This window comes from Pistacia vera, unplaced genomic scaffold (assembly GCF_008641045.1).
Source record: "Pistacia vera cultivar Batoury unplaced genomic scaffold, PisVer_v2 Contig230, whole genome shotgun sequence".
In the NCBI taxonomy this organism is placed as follows: Eukaryota; Viridiplantae; Streptophyta; class Magnoliopsida; order Sapindales; family Anacardiaceae; genus Pistacia; species Pistacia vera.
The window spans coordinates 1172211-1187014 of NW_022196036.1; the positions used below are offsets into that span (position 1 = coordinate 1172211).

At 33.4% G+C, this 14804-nt stretch overlaps 1 protein-coding gene across 1 annotated transcript; it reads right to left on the reverse strand.

The window, feature by feature from the left end:
* Window positions 1-8759: 8759 nt before the first annotated feature.
* On the reverse strand, window positions 8760-14583 carry LOC116131221 (serine carboxypeptidase-like 14). The gene is given in 17 exon segments (XM_031416864.1): window positions 8760-8903; window positions 8999-9053; window positions 9150-9263; window positions 9452-9570; window positions 9648-9719; window positions 9852-10013; window positions 10099-10185; window positions 10668-10769; window positions 10870-10907; window positions 11066-11168; window positions 11469-11591; window positions 11687-11760; window positions 12791-12936; window positions 13032-13113; window positions 13521-13537; window positions 14205-14267; window positions 14354-14583. Coding segments are annotated over 17 exon segments (1671 nt in total). The 3' UTR covers window positions 8760-8819.
* Window positions 14584-14804: the final 221 nt, after the last annotated feature.

Consider the following 14804-nt stretch of genomic DNA (forward strand, 5'->3'; position numbering starts at 1 on the left):
GATCCTTTATGAAAAACCCTTTTGTCGCTTAAGCGATATATCTAGTCGCTTAAGTGATCATGGGCAATACATATTTTTTCCAACTTTTCTCTTGAATTTTGGCAAACTAAAATTACCAACACATATTAATTCCATACATCCTCAATTCGACAACCTAATTCCAAACTAAAATCACCAACACATATTTAAGCCATGTAACAAGAATACTAAATATAAAGGATGATTTATTCAAGGTAACAATAAAATTTAAAACATCAATAATTGAAAACAATAACTCATCAACGGTTGGCCTTGGCAACTCTCTCGATTTCATCCTTCTTCGAACATAATTTTCTAAATCTGCATGTGATTGCTTCTGGCAACTACTTCTCTTATGGCCAGGTTGCTTGCAAATTGAGCACTTATTCATCTTCCAGGGAACCTCTGAGGCTGATGGAATACGCTTAACTCTTTTTCTCCCCCCTATTGTCTTCTTGAATGGCGGATGGATGATAATGTTAGCCAACTCTGGCGGCACTACCCACTGCTCTTCTGGAGGAACTGGATATATCGTTTCTGAATAAGCTAGCATGTACTGATTAGTCATATAGAGAGGGGAGCAAAGTTCCATGTAAATTCTTGAACCAAAATCCTGCTTCCATTGGTGTTTCAGTGCTACTAATGCATGAGGACAAGGTAAACGTTGAATGTCAAGCACTTTACAGCTGCAAGTTTTACTAACAAGGTTAACTAGGGCATCCGGACCATAGTCGTGCACAGTGAACTCTTGAGCATTAAGAGGATAGGCAAACAGTGCATTTGACAGTTTCATACGTTCTCATAATAATTTTTCAGCTAATAGAACAAGGGTTGTTGTAAAATTATCTGACTCCATACGACGCTCATGGAACCACAATGACAATGTCCTCTGGATTGTATCAAAAAGTGCAACTATTGAAAAATCTCTTTCTATTAACAATTTCGAATTTATGGACTCGGCTATGTTCATGGTCATGAAATCAAATCTTCTTCCAGGCAAGTAAGCTCTACTCCATCACTCGAAACCAACATCATGCTTAAGATACTTAGCAACTCTATCATCCTTCATTCGGATTTGCTGGAAGTGATCCTCAAACTCATCAACCCGATAAGCTTTTGCTACCATGAAGTATGTTTGAAGGAGGCCAGCACACTTAAACTTTTGTTTTATGTTCTCACCAAGGTGCCTCATACAGAATTTGTGATGTATTTAACGGTAAATAGTGGCAATCCCCTTCTTTATAGAGTTGTGCCTATCGGATATTATGCATAACTCGTCACTATTAGGTACTATTGTACATAATTGCTGAAAAAACCAAGTCTACGACTTATCATTCTCTAAGTCAACCACAAACCATGCAACAGGATATGTGTGATTCTCACTGTCCTGTGCAGTGGCCACCAACAATGTACCTCCATACTTTCTCGTCAAAAAGCAACTATCAACAGTCAACACCTTTCTCATGTTTACAAACTTAAAACATACTTCACAACTATATCGCTACGTGAGCAACTCAAATCACCTCTTCTAATTATTTCATCAATCAACTCATCAAAACTAACCTTTGTGCTCATAACAATTGGTATAACTTCTTTGCTCTTCCTAATCCACTTCCAGCAACTTTCTTCCTCCACCCACTCACCAAAATATTCAACACCCAAAATAACGTGTCCCATGTCTAACAATGGCCAAGTACCTATAATGCAAGAAAAAAAATATTATTAACTGATTTATTAAGGGTTTGAAAGATTTTAAAAAGCAAATGCACAGTCGCTTGAGCGATCTGGTGTATCGCATAAGCGATCTGGTCTATCGCATAAGCGATCTGGTATATCGTTTACTGGATCGCTTAAGCGATCTAGTATAAATAAGCCTGATCGCTTAAGCGATCTTATGCCATTTACCTGATCGCTTAAGCGATCTTATGCCATTTACCTGATAGCTTAAGCGATCTACTACTATACACCAGACTTTTAGCAGATCGCTTAAGCGATCTTATACCACATACCTGATCGCTTAAGCGATCTACGAACTGCTGCACTATACCAGACATACCAAATCGCTTAAGCGATACACCAGATTGCTTAAGCAATCCATCATATCCAGAACATATTTTCAGCCATCTACACCTACAATCGGTACTACCACCCCCAACTACCCACAATGCAAAAAAATATTCAACAAATTTCACTCCTTTCAACTTCCATTACATCAAACACAACCCAACAACCTAAACAACTAAATCAAAATCATAACCCAAACCCAATCCATCATTAAATCTTTGTAAATCTTTGTAAATCGAAATATAAAATGGAAATGGGAGATACACATACCTGGATAAAATGTCAAGAGGAGGAGGAGGAGGAGGAGGAGGAGGATCTGTGGCGGAGAAGATGTTAATGGCGGAGGAAGAAGATAGTGTTAATGGCGGGAAGAAGAAGATGTATAGGACAAAGGAAGAAGAAGATGTAGACGAAGCTTACAACCAGGGGAGGGATCCGTTAATGTGGCAGGAAGAGGAAGAAGAAGTATTTGGGTTTGTTTGCAAGAATTTCGATTCTTTGGGGACATATGATAATTTTTAAAAGATTACCATAATACTTCATTAATCCTAATTAACCCCTAATCATGTTTAATTAACCTTAATAAAAAAACAAGGCTATTTACTTAACACTTTCAAACTACATGGCCTTTTAATTAAATTTGAACTCCATATGGTCTTTTAATAAAATACCGCTATTTTGCACGTGCGAGTTGTTGGTATCAAAATCAAGCATCAATAAAAATTTATAAGGAATTCTAATTCTCGGGATAGAGAATTTAATGAAATTACTTTTTTTTTACCCTATTTTGAATTTAAACTTTTTACCTTTTCTTTTAATGATTTTTATTTCAATGTTTATTTTTCTAGAATTTAGTTATTATTAAAATAGATATTTGTAAACATTGATATTTGTCTAACAGACTAGTATTGTTGACAATTGACCATCTTTGACTTATATTTGAACGAGATTGACCACCATTGACCAGCCATTAATTTTTTTTAGGTAGAATATCTACTTTTAAATTAAAAAAAATAAAAGAATTTAAAAATATAGTATTTATTATTTATTATTTACACAATTAATTTTTTATTTAAAAATATAATTGTAATTTTAACTAACATTGAATATTTTAATGTTAAGGGTATTTTTCTTTTTCACTTATTACATATATCATTTTGTTCTCTCAATATTCAATCTTATAATTAAATAATGGAATCATAATTTATTCCATTTTTTATTCATTATTTGAGGTTTTTTTTTTTTTTTTTTTTTTTTCATTTCCCTCTCTCTTTCAATCCGAATAAGTAAACACGACCTCGAACTAACATTGGACTTGAAAGACAACAAATTTTTTCGTGTGTTTCATGCGACATTGTACTACTTTACATTTAATATAGAGTTACCTGAGCTACCTCACATTTAATACGCATTTACACCAAACTATTTTACATTTAATACCCATTTACATTGAACTACTTTACATTTAATATACATTTACATTGGACTACTTTGCATTTAATACACATTTACAAGTCTTTTTTCACGTGGTTCATCTATATTGTTGACTCGTGATTCTCAATTCAAGTCTCATCTACATAACAGCAATAAGCGAAGATAAATATATAAAGACCATGTTTTATATAATGATCATTAGGAGTAGGACGAGAGAAAGAGATTCCTCTTGGAACAATAGCTAAAGAGATTCCTCTTGGAACAATAGCTAATAGGAGATATTCTTTTTTGTTAAGTTCTAAATAAAAATCTAAAAAATATTATCTTGTTAATATACATTCACATTGAACTACTTTGCATTTAATAAAAATTTATAGTTTTTTTCTATATGGTTCATCTGCATTGTTGATGTGTGATTCTCAATTCAAGTCTGATAGAGTCATGAAAGTGACTCTATTTTGGTGATAAAAATACCCTATGTGTGATTAAATTGAAGTATATTGAGATAATTAAAGAATTTATGAATTTATTCATGAAAATCGCTTCCTAATATTTTTCTTATGAATTTAACGTGTTTGGAATGATTTTGGAAAGTATATGAGTTGATATTAGGTTGTGGTTTATGGATTAAGGGTGATTTTGTCTCATTTATGCTGTTTAGGGGGTAAAATGTCATGTTTTAAGGGGCTGATTTTATCACTTTTCAATTGTGTAGGGACAAACTGATATTTTGCAATTTGTTCTATAAAAGAAAAATGCAGTTTCGCGTGAAAGGGGGGGCTGTTCATCCATCATTTTCCGGCGACCCTTCACCTTCTCCGATCAAGCTCCGGTGACCCTTCATCTCCTTTTCCGGCGACGTTTCGGCTTCCCCTTGCTCCAATCACCATCATCCCTTCATCACCACCGTGAATCAAGCGCACCACTGCGGCGTTTCATCTTCCCACCGCGTCGCTTTGTCTTTCCGGCCAGTTTTGGCTGTTTTCTGACGACGTTCCAGCTCCCCAAGGGTAGATCTCCCTTCCCCACGGCCGGATCTACACTTCCCTAGCTTCAGCCGCTGCGAAAACCGTCAGAATCCGTGATTTTGTCGCCACGCCTCTTCATCTTCCAGGCTAGATCCTGCTCATTTCCGATGACTTCCCACCTCCCCAGGACCTGATCTGAACTCCCCATCACCAGAGCTTTCCATCGATACCTTCGGATCCCATTTCCGCCACCGTTTTCCGGAAGACCCGCCGGAAAATTAACGTTTTCCGGCGAAGTGCGGCTGTTCGTATTCCGGGCTATCCGTTGGTCGTTTTCGCCCCTTCTTCGTATCATATCGCTGTCAGTTACCTCCTCTCCGCCATGGTCAGCTCCGTTTCCACCGTTTCGGCCTCCATCATCACCACCATGAGCGGCTAAACTCACGGTTGTCTGTTACGGCATAGGCGAGATCGGGATTGACTCCACGACTCTCCTCATCAGCTCTCGACTAGTTGGATGAGCCCGATTATAGGACATTTGGTAGTATTGTGCTTCGGATTATATTTGTTTTCGTTTCATGATTGATTTCGATACTTTAATATGATTTGAGCATAACTTGTGATGAATATTGTTGTCCATTATGATTTAATGTTTTCATAGAACTTGCTGAATGATAAACGTTGGTTTGGAATAATTAAATGATGAATATTGTTTTTCATTACTTCGCATCGATTGTAATTGAGTTGTGTTCGGATTTAATTTAATTTCTACTATTGTTGCGTTTATTGTGAAGTTGGTTGATTGGATATTACGTGTTGACAAATTGTATTTGTTAATCGCGTACCAACTAGTGGTATTGCCTTGTAGCGTTTATCGATGTTCAATGATAGTTTTTAACCAATCGAACTTGAGTGATCGGGTGAGACAGGATAGATTATACCTAGAGTGTCGGGAAGCCATTTCATTGATTTACCTTGCCTTGTAGGTTTAGGGGATCGTAGAGGGTGGAGGAGAATTGTGTGAGTCGGTCTCGTGTCGAACCAAAATCGTAACGACAACATTTTTATTATAAAGTCTTTATTTGTTTTAATTTCACTATTTCATTATTTGCATTTAGTCTATTTAGTTTCATTAATCCATTGCCAATTTCATTTCCACTACTTAAAATACATTAGGTTGTTAGTCTTGCTCCCTGTGGATTCGATCCTGCTTACCGCTACTACGGTATTTAGGTTTAATTTTTATACCGTGACGATCGGTCTAACAAAGTCTCATCGAAACAACACCAATAAGCGAAGATAAATATATGAGAGTGTTTTATATGATAATCATTAATAGTAGAACGAAAGAAAGAGATTCATTTTGGAACAATAGCTCATAGGAGATATTCTTCCTTATTAAGTTTTAAATAAAAATCTAAAAAATATTATCTCATTATTGCTACATATTATTCTCTTTTCCTTTAGAGTGGTGCTATTTGCATTCCGCATTTTATCTTATTAGACCCCATTAAATTTTTTAGAAATATATAAATATCTAAAAAAGCCCCTTGTATTTCCAACATAACCATTCTCACTTATATTTCAACTACCTATATCTCATATTTTATCAATCCTTATTTTATATAAATGTGAGCACAATCACATAATTTCTATTTGATGAAATCTTGTTTTAATATTAAATTAGACAACTATCAAATCATTGAAGATAATAGTATGAATTTGATTACAAATAAAATATCGGTGAATTTGTCTTATTTTTTCTAATAATATATTGTTGTTTTTAAGTCGATAAATGATTTTGAAACAACTTAAATATGGAAAATGAACACTATAATTTAATTTAAGATTATTGATAGGAGAATGAATTAAATTTTTTGGCCTTGGGTCTAAAAAATAATATGTTTCGTTCTAACAATAATAGTTAAGTTGAAGCAAAAAGAATTATATAGACTTTGAAAAACATTGAAGTAAAAATAAGGTTTTATTTAGGTTTTATAAAAATTATTGTTGGCTGTAGTTATAATTTTTAATTAGTCTTTTTTAATAATTTTCAGAATTGTTAAAATTGGAATTAGGAAAAAACATGACATTAGGAGTCAGCAGAAGATGATGGTGAAAGAATAGACATAGTAGCAGCATAGGTTTTGGGCCTCATTCCCTCTGGCTAGATTTCTTGTGTTTGAGCCATAGACGGTCCAAACCTTCAATTTGACCCATTTTCAATATGTTATTTATTTTCGACCATTGTTCGTATACTTTAGGCTTGTTCAGTAATTATTATGGACTCTAGTTTGGTCAAGGTCAATTAGGCTAAAAATTTCCTCGAGGGTTTTGTTTAAGCCTGCACAAATCTTTTTTTTAAGCCCCAATGATAATTAAAAATATTTTAAAAGTTGAATTTGTAAATATCTTATTTTCATTACATTATCCTCCTTTCAATCTATTTCTTAATAATTAAGTCACTTTGCATTTAATACCGTATAGAATGAACTACTTCACATTTGATACATATTTAAATATTTTCCACGTGGAACAATAAGATAATCAAATCCAACAATAAATGAGTGAAAAAAAGAGTGGTTTTCATATGAATGTATATTTCTTTTAATAAGCATTAGGAGGTAAGATTAAAAAGGAATTCCTCTTTGTGGAACAAATTAGAGAAAGGTAAAGACTCTCATAACAATAGCCAATGGGAGATATTCTTCGTAATGACATTTTGATAAAAGGTAAAACATATTATCTTATTAATTCCACATGTTATTCTATTTTCTTTCAACTTTGTTTTCCTAATTAATGCAGGTTCCACTGTTAAGAATATACTATCATATGAATATTCTCATTTGATATGTCAAACATTTATTATATGTTGACTTCGGGTATATGAATCTCTTGGTAAATTCAATCATATTATTCCTTGAAATTAAGAATTGGACCAATATGTCATAAAAAAATCCACGTTAAACAAATTAAGATGAATAATATGAAAATTATATAGAAACATCACATAAATTTATACTAAGTTTATATTTATAACATTATTCATATAAAATTATTTTAATTTATTTTTACCTTTCTTTATTTGATATTGAATTTCTTTCACATCCAAAATTTGATAACCTACTTCAAACAACACAAGATTTTTTATTTCCTTTTTTGTAATAAAAAATATGATTGATGTATAAATAATTTTATTTTTGTTGATTTGACTATCCTGGTCAAGAAAAAAATGACAAAAACTAATTAAAAATATATATCGCAATTACAGTACATACATGTTCTAATTTATTAAATTGATGAGAACTAAAAGAACGAGAACTTTGATCATATTATTATATTTTATTTACAAGAAATCAAAGAAACATATGATATAACATATTGATGTCATTGAATGTCATTTATTTAGCCTTTAGGTCATGTTTAAAAGCTACGATAATTAAAACTTTACTGTTTTTTTTAAACTAGTTTGACCCATTTTTAGGTTAATATGAGAGTGTGCAAGACTTTATTAATGTGACCAGACTATATTTTAGTTCCATCATCTTCATTTAATCCCAAATGAATGGGAATAAATTTTATTTATTTATTTACAATATAAATTATTAGCATGATATTAATTTAAAAACTTTATAGTTACTATATAAATATTATGATCAATAATATCTTACATAATTTTTTTTTTAAGTAATTTATATAAAAATATAAAAGATATTAATTAATTTTAAGAATTTATAGTTTAAACATTTAATTAGATTATACTAAAATTAATTTTATTATCTAACAATATAGTATTATTAGATAGGATTAAATAAATAATAAAATTTTCCATTCATATTATAAATTCAATCATTTCAAATATTAAAATAACTAATAAATCTATCATTTAGGTTTATTGAGCAATTAACAATGTTAACAAACGAAACCAAAGAATTTGGGAAAAAATACTTCTTTTTATTATTCATTCGATCAACATTGACTTCTTTACACTGGTATACTGCAGCAGCTAACTCAACTGAAAAACTAACCAACCTTCAATTAACTATAGCTGTAAGCTAACCGCACTACCTGTAACTAACTAAACTAACTGTATAAATACACTGCAGTTTTCTAACGTCGCGAGCTTACAGACTCTCAGACATACATATTATATTGCTGATAAATAAATTAAACAATTATAATTAATGAAAAATAAGATAATAAAACATATCCAAATAAACTAAAACGAGTAAACTAAAGAAAGAAAATACATATCCAAAGGTTCCAAACATGACAGATATAGATGTTGATGCTGTAGATAGACAGGATGAAAATTCATGAATACAGAAACGTAGGTCAGAGAGGGTATAAGGCTAACCACCTGCTGATCATGGCCAGACATTCTTTAGGCTTGTACTCTGGAGCAGTATGACCTCCTCCCTACACAAAACAAACAACACTACGGAATTAATTACCCCCTTAAATTAATTAGCTTATTCAGATATTAATATATTCGATTTGGAAAATTATTTTGCCTTCACTGTGGCATATGTCAAACTATAAATGCCTTCTGCGTACTGCATCCAGTATCTACAAAAGAATTAATCATGAGATAAATTCATTAACTGTCTAAAGCTGATTAATTAATGAAATTTTTTGTATGAAAAATATAAATTAACCAAATACCCTGCAACTTGGCCTTCAACAGACCATGGTTGCCAACCGCTCTCAACTGTCAAATTTAGTGACTTGATCCATGTTTCTGTTCCCACTTATGGAACTTCCATGTCAAGATCCCCGCTGTATATTAAGAAAGTTTAGCTCTACCTCTACTCAATAACAAAAATGAAAGGCACATAATAAAAGAGAAACGATGATCTCACATAAAAGATCTCAAATGTTTCCGCAATTATTTGATATTTTATATATATGTGTGTGTTCGCAAATGCAGCAAACAGTAAAAAAGGGTAAAAATTTTATCCACTTACCTGTAAATCAGAACTCGATAACCTCTCTTGATTAGGTTTCGATGATAATAAAGACTACTGGGTACATCTTTGGTGTATAATATGCTTCGATTGCATCTTGCCCAATCCTTTTTAGTTCCCTGCTCATCATTCCTTATATTTCATTAGCAAAATAATTTCAAAATTTTGGATGCTACTTATCTCACAAACAACATACCTCTCGAACTCCAAGAGCCCTTTGAACAGTTTTATCATTTGCCCATTCGTATGAATAGTACAAATTATAAACCTATAATCATAAAGAACAGCTCATGAGTTATATTGTTGATTTGTTAAAATAGCTATAAAATTTTGTGCATCTCTTCACATATACACTCTCCTGTTGTAGTTCAACATAGCCAAGTCATGTATAATTCATTACCCGACACCAGGAAGTTGGAGGTTGAGTTGGCGAAAGGAGAAAATCTGAGAAATCCTGTTCCATGAGTATTGAGCGATCCCAAGTCAATAGCTTCGGTTTAGGTGATGCATCCATACTACATCCAGGTTCCAATATGTTGGCGATATATAAATTTTGAGTGCACTGCAAATTGAATTCGTAAAAGTTCAATCTTTCTAAATACGAACACAACTTTATTAAAAGATGACAGTAATGTTGTTCTACTCACCTCTGTGACATTTTGAAGATACAGTTTACATAAACCATTACTTGGATCTACATTTACATACTCGCCCTTGCAATATGTTTTGGCTGACTGAAAACAATAAAATAAAAGTATTGTTGGATAACAGAATTTATCTAAGACCCTTGAATTAATACAATTAATTATTAGTGTGTTCATGTTGATATGTGATAATCATTTGCAATACGTTTTAACATTAATTTGTGACATAAATTTATGATCATAACTTTACAATAACTCAATGGCTTGAAAATTAATTTGTTGGTATTAAAGATAACTAATGCTTTAATTTCTTATCCAAGTCTATTAGATTACATTGAATTAAAGACTAAGAATTTGTGGCACAATTTTTTGTACAATAACCTAAGCCATATATGTAATTTTAGTCCTTCTACACCTATAAAGAGTTTTTAAATGAACTGTCATATGAGTCATGATAATTATGTGTCTGGCCCTGATACATAATTATTATTAAAAAAAATTGTTGAGATAATTTATGATACTAAATGACTGTGTTGATATAAAAGCAATATATATGTTTGAAGGATTCTCACCTCGTAGATTTCATGGGTGATAATTGCCTTTAGGTAAGCGAACTGAATTCTTGAATTTTTATCTTTGTTTTCATCCGTAACTGGGTTCCCAAGCGCATACCCCTGTGATAATATTTATAAGTTGATAAAACTGAAGAAATCTAGGCACTGAAATTTGCTACATGTAAATGGATCATTAATTTATGTAATTGATTTTATGTACTTTGAGATTCATTATCGGCTCGATCCTGGCATCAATACCTATAAAAAGAACCAAAAAAAAAATTAAAAAGAGACAGATAGAGACTTGCTGAGAATAATAGTTGAAAACAAATATATAGTTAAACAAAAATATGTCTTAGTAAATTAAAGAGGGAACAAATCAGGGCCCATGGGCTGGATTTCAGCGCATAAATTACCGTCAGATATTTCCTGAACAATCATTGGAACAATTTTGCCCGAGTAAGAATCTCCAGCAATATAGAGTTGATTCTTGAGGAATTTGGGATGATCCATAAGCCACTGCAAACAACTCATTAATAAATGAACAAATAAAATAAACTGTTACTGTACTAAAATATTATAATGTATATTTTTTAAGTTAAAAAATAACGTAAATCCTAAACAGTCCATCTAAGGGATATTGTTTTTCTGGCCTACTGACCACAGTCCATAGTGAATTACAACTTTATATTTAAAAAAAAATCAGTCTTATACACTTAAAGCTTAGAATATTAAATATTAAAATCTGATTCGATTTTTTAATCATAAAGCTATTTTGATATGCGATTATTCATTTGATATAAAACAAATTGAACTCACCTTTCTCAGAAAAGAATAGGTTTGTGCTGCTGAAATTGTATCAGTCATGTTGAATCCTTGCCAACTTTTGGCATATGAGAATCCAGAGCCAACCGGTGCGTCTAAAAATATTATGTTGGCAACCTGAATTTGTACAATAATTAAGATCGAGGATGATTAAGGGAGCTTTATTTATCAATTAAATAGAATAGATGCAGTAAGCGAATTTAATTATTCACCTTCGTCCACGAATATGGATTCAACACAAACGTTGGAAAGTCCCTAGACCTTTTGTGGTCAAATGACATTGGGCCTACAATGAAGTAAGTAAAGCCAATACTATAAAAGTTCTCAACTACTTTTATAGTCATTTGATAAACAATAAAAAGTCATTATTAAAAAAATCTATAAAATAATATTCATTTATTTAAGTAGGAATTATTGTAAAAATAATTATCAAATGTTAGAAATTTATTTGCTAAACTTTTAGAAGTAACTAATCTCATATTTAGTACTGGTTAATTAAGATAGTAGTTTAATTGAGTTTTGGCCTGCTTGTTTGAATAAGGTCTTTTTCAATTCAAATGGGAATAATTATGAGTTAGTCCATGATGTTTGGTCTAAGTAAATTGAGTTTGGTAAAAAAAAAAAAAAAAAAAAAAGAAATTAGCAACGTTATGGTCATCAGGTGATGAAATTTTCATCTATTAAACAGTGTAAAGGTATTTTTATTTTACTAATAGAGACTAAAATGTTACTAAAATTTCTATTAGACCCAAGTGTGTGTTAGGCCAAACCTCAAGAATTAACTTTTAGTTATCCATTTAAAATGAGAAAAAGAATAAGAAAAATACCAATCTCCCGTGAGGTTAATTTCGCCTAACTCACAAAAGACTTTTGTAGTTTTAGAACCCCCTTGCAGATAACCTTCACCTCTCCAAAATATTTCAGCATTTTTTCCTCTCCAATGAGAAATAGGGTTTCAAAATATATTCATTTTTTATTATGATTATTAATAATACGAATAGCCCAAACAAAATGTTAAACTCATAGATGTGCTAAAGAACATAATTAATTATTCCTTCTATCAAGTATCATCAATCATTATTTATTAATTATCGTCCTAATCTATCAACATGCAGCTACAACAAAATAATAAATTTATCCCATTTGAATTTGAACCTGGTTGAAAAGATTGAATTATATTTGATGAACTTCATCAGTTTTTAACCAAGAAGACTTCTGTTTTATAACTCTCTTGTGAGTTTCTTTTTTCTTTTTTTACTTTAATCTGCCGAAAGTAACATATTCCAAGTTAGCGAGAAAAAGAATAAGAAAAATACCAATCTCATAGACGAGGGCAGAAAAGGAAGAACAACCAGGGCCTCCGGTGAGCCAAAGCATAAGAAGGTCATCTTTCGGGCTCCTTTCAGATTCAATGAAGTAGTAGAATAACTGTTCATTATCGAAATCGCCCACCCCGATATAACTACAATTCAAAGTAAGTTCATTTTATAAACATACACGTTAAGTCGTGATGATGATCAGATTAATAGAGAAGAAAATAAAGAAACTAAAACTCACCCACTTTCGAGTTTGAATGGGAGATTAACAGGAAAGCGTGGCAAGGTTTTAACGATCGAGATCGATGAGTGTGAAGTAACAACTTTAGTGAGCAGAAGTAGAAGAATAATTATATGCATTTTGTTGACATGTGAATGATTGTACAGTACATATTTAGAAGATTTGTAGTAATCTCCAAATATGTAGTTTAGGTAATTACCTTGTATGTATTGATCTACATTTATTTCCTTTATTTGGTTGCCTTACATGTTACATTTACAAGTGTATAAATTGTAACTTCTGTACATGAAAATATGTATATACAAAAATCTCCTTCTCTTCTTTCTTGCTTGCTGGTACTCTCTAGGCATACTCAGCATCTTGGGTTGCTTCTTTTGCCTCTCTCGCACTCTTTGGTAACTTAGTTACCTCCTCGTGCTCACTGCCACACCAGCTTCTTACATGGTATCAGAGCAGGTTGTCCTGCCAGAAACTCTACCTGTTACGCACCAATAGTTCGCTCTTTCCTGCAAAACACGCACCAAAAGTTAGTCCTCCAAACCAAATGGCTACAAACCAGTCAAATCCAATTGGGCCCGATCCAGCAAACAACCAGGCCAACCCACACACACAAATGGACCCAAATAAAGAGCCCAATCCCAACCCCAACCCCAACCCAAACCCTCTTCCCGACCCGAACACTTTTCCCTTCAGATTTTCAGGTCAAACTGGCCCGAACTCATTTCCCTACCAATTCCAGCTTTTACAGCCTCAATCTCGCCGGCCGGAGCCCGGTGACCCTCTGTACTCCTCCCCATCCGATGGCCCTGAACTAGTACTGGTTAAACACGTTCTCACCGGCACCGAAAATTACGCGACCTGGGCTTGCGATTTCCGACGGGCATTAATCACAAAAGATAAAGACGGGTTTATTGATGGCATCGTCACACCACCGGAGGATCCACATCTACACAAATTTTGGACCCGATGCAACATGTTAGTCCGCTCATGGATCGGCAACTCCCTGACCCAGGAGATTGCCGCCGGTTTACCTCCAACTGAAATCACCGAGGAACTCTGGCTATTCGTCAAAGAAATGTACGGCAGTTGGATCTGGCCAAACTCTTCACCTTACAGCAAAATCTTGCCGATGTTAAGCAAAAAAACCAAACCGTTACGGTCTATTACAATCACCTTTCAACCCTGTGGAACGAACTCGTTGCCGTCACCGATCCCCTCCGTGGCCCACCGGAAACCCTGCAACAATACCAACAAATAAAAGAACAGGATCGTTTAATCCATTTTCTCCTTGGATTAAACGAAAAATTTTTAGCCCTCAGAACCCAGATGTTGGCCGCCACCTCACCACTGTCCCTCCGCCGGGCTTACCAACTTGCTGTCTAGGACGAGAGCCAATGCCTCGCCTCCATGGAATCACCACAGTTGGGTGATTCCATGACCTTCGCTGCAGATCGAGAGAAGCAAGGTGAAGGCATCCTACGGCTAGGGTTTGCGAATGAGCAACAGCATGTTTTATATAAAGCCGTGAACGGCCAAGATTCAATCCAACCATCTAACGGCTCACACGCGGTCAACTAGGTCAACGGTCAACCCAGTCAAAATTTTGGCAATTCATCTAATGGCCAAAATTTTTTCACCCCCAATATGGCTCAAATGGTTCTGGATCATCACGATCGAGTAAAAAAATGTACTGTGACTATTGCAAAAGGCGGAATCACAATCGGGATAGATGCTGGAAATTACATGGTTACCCTAAGAATAAAATGGGCTCTC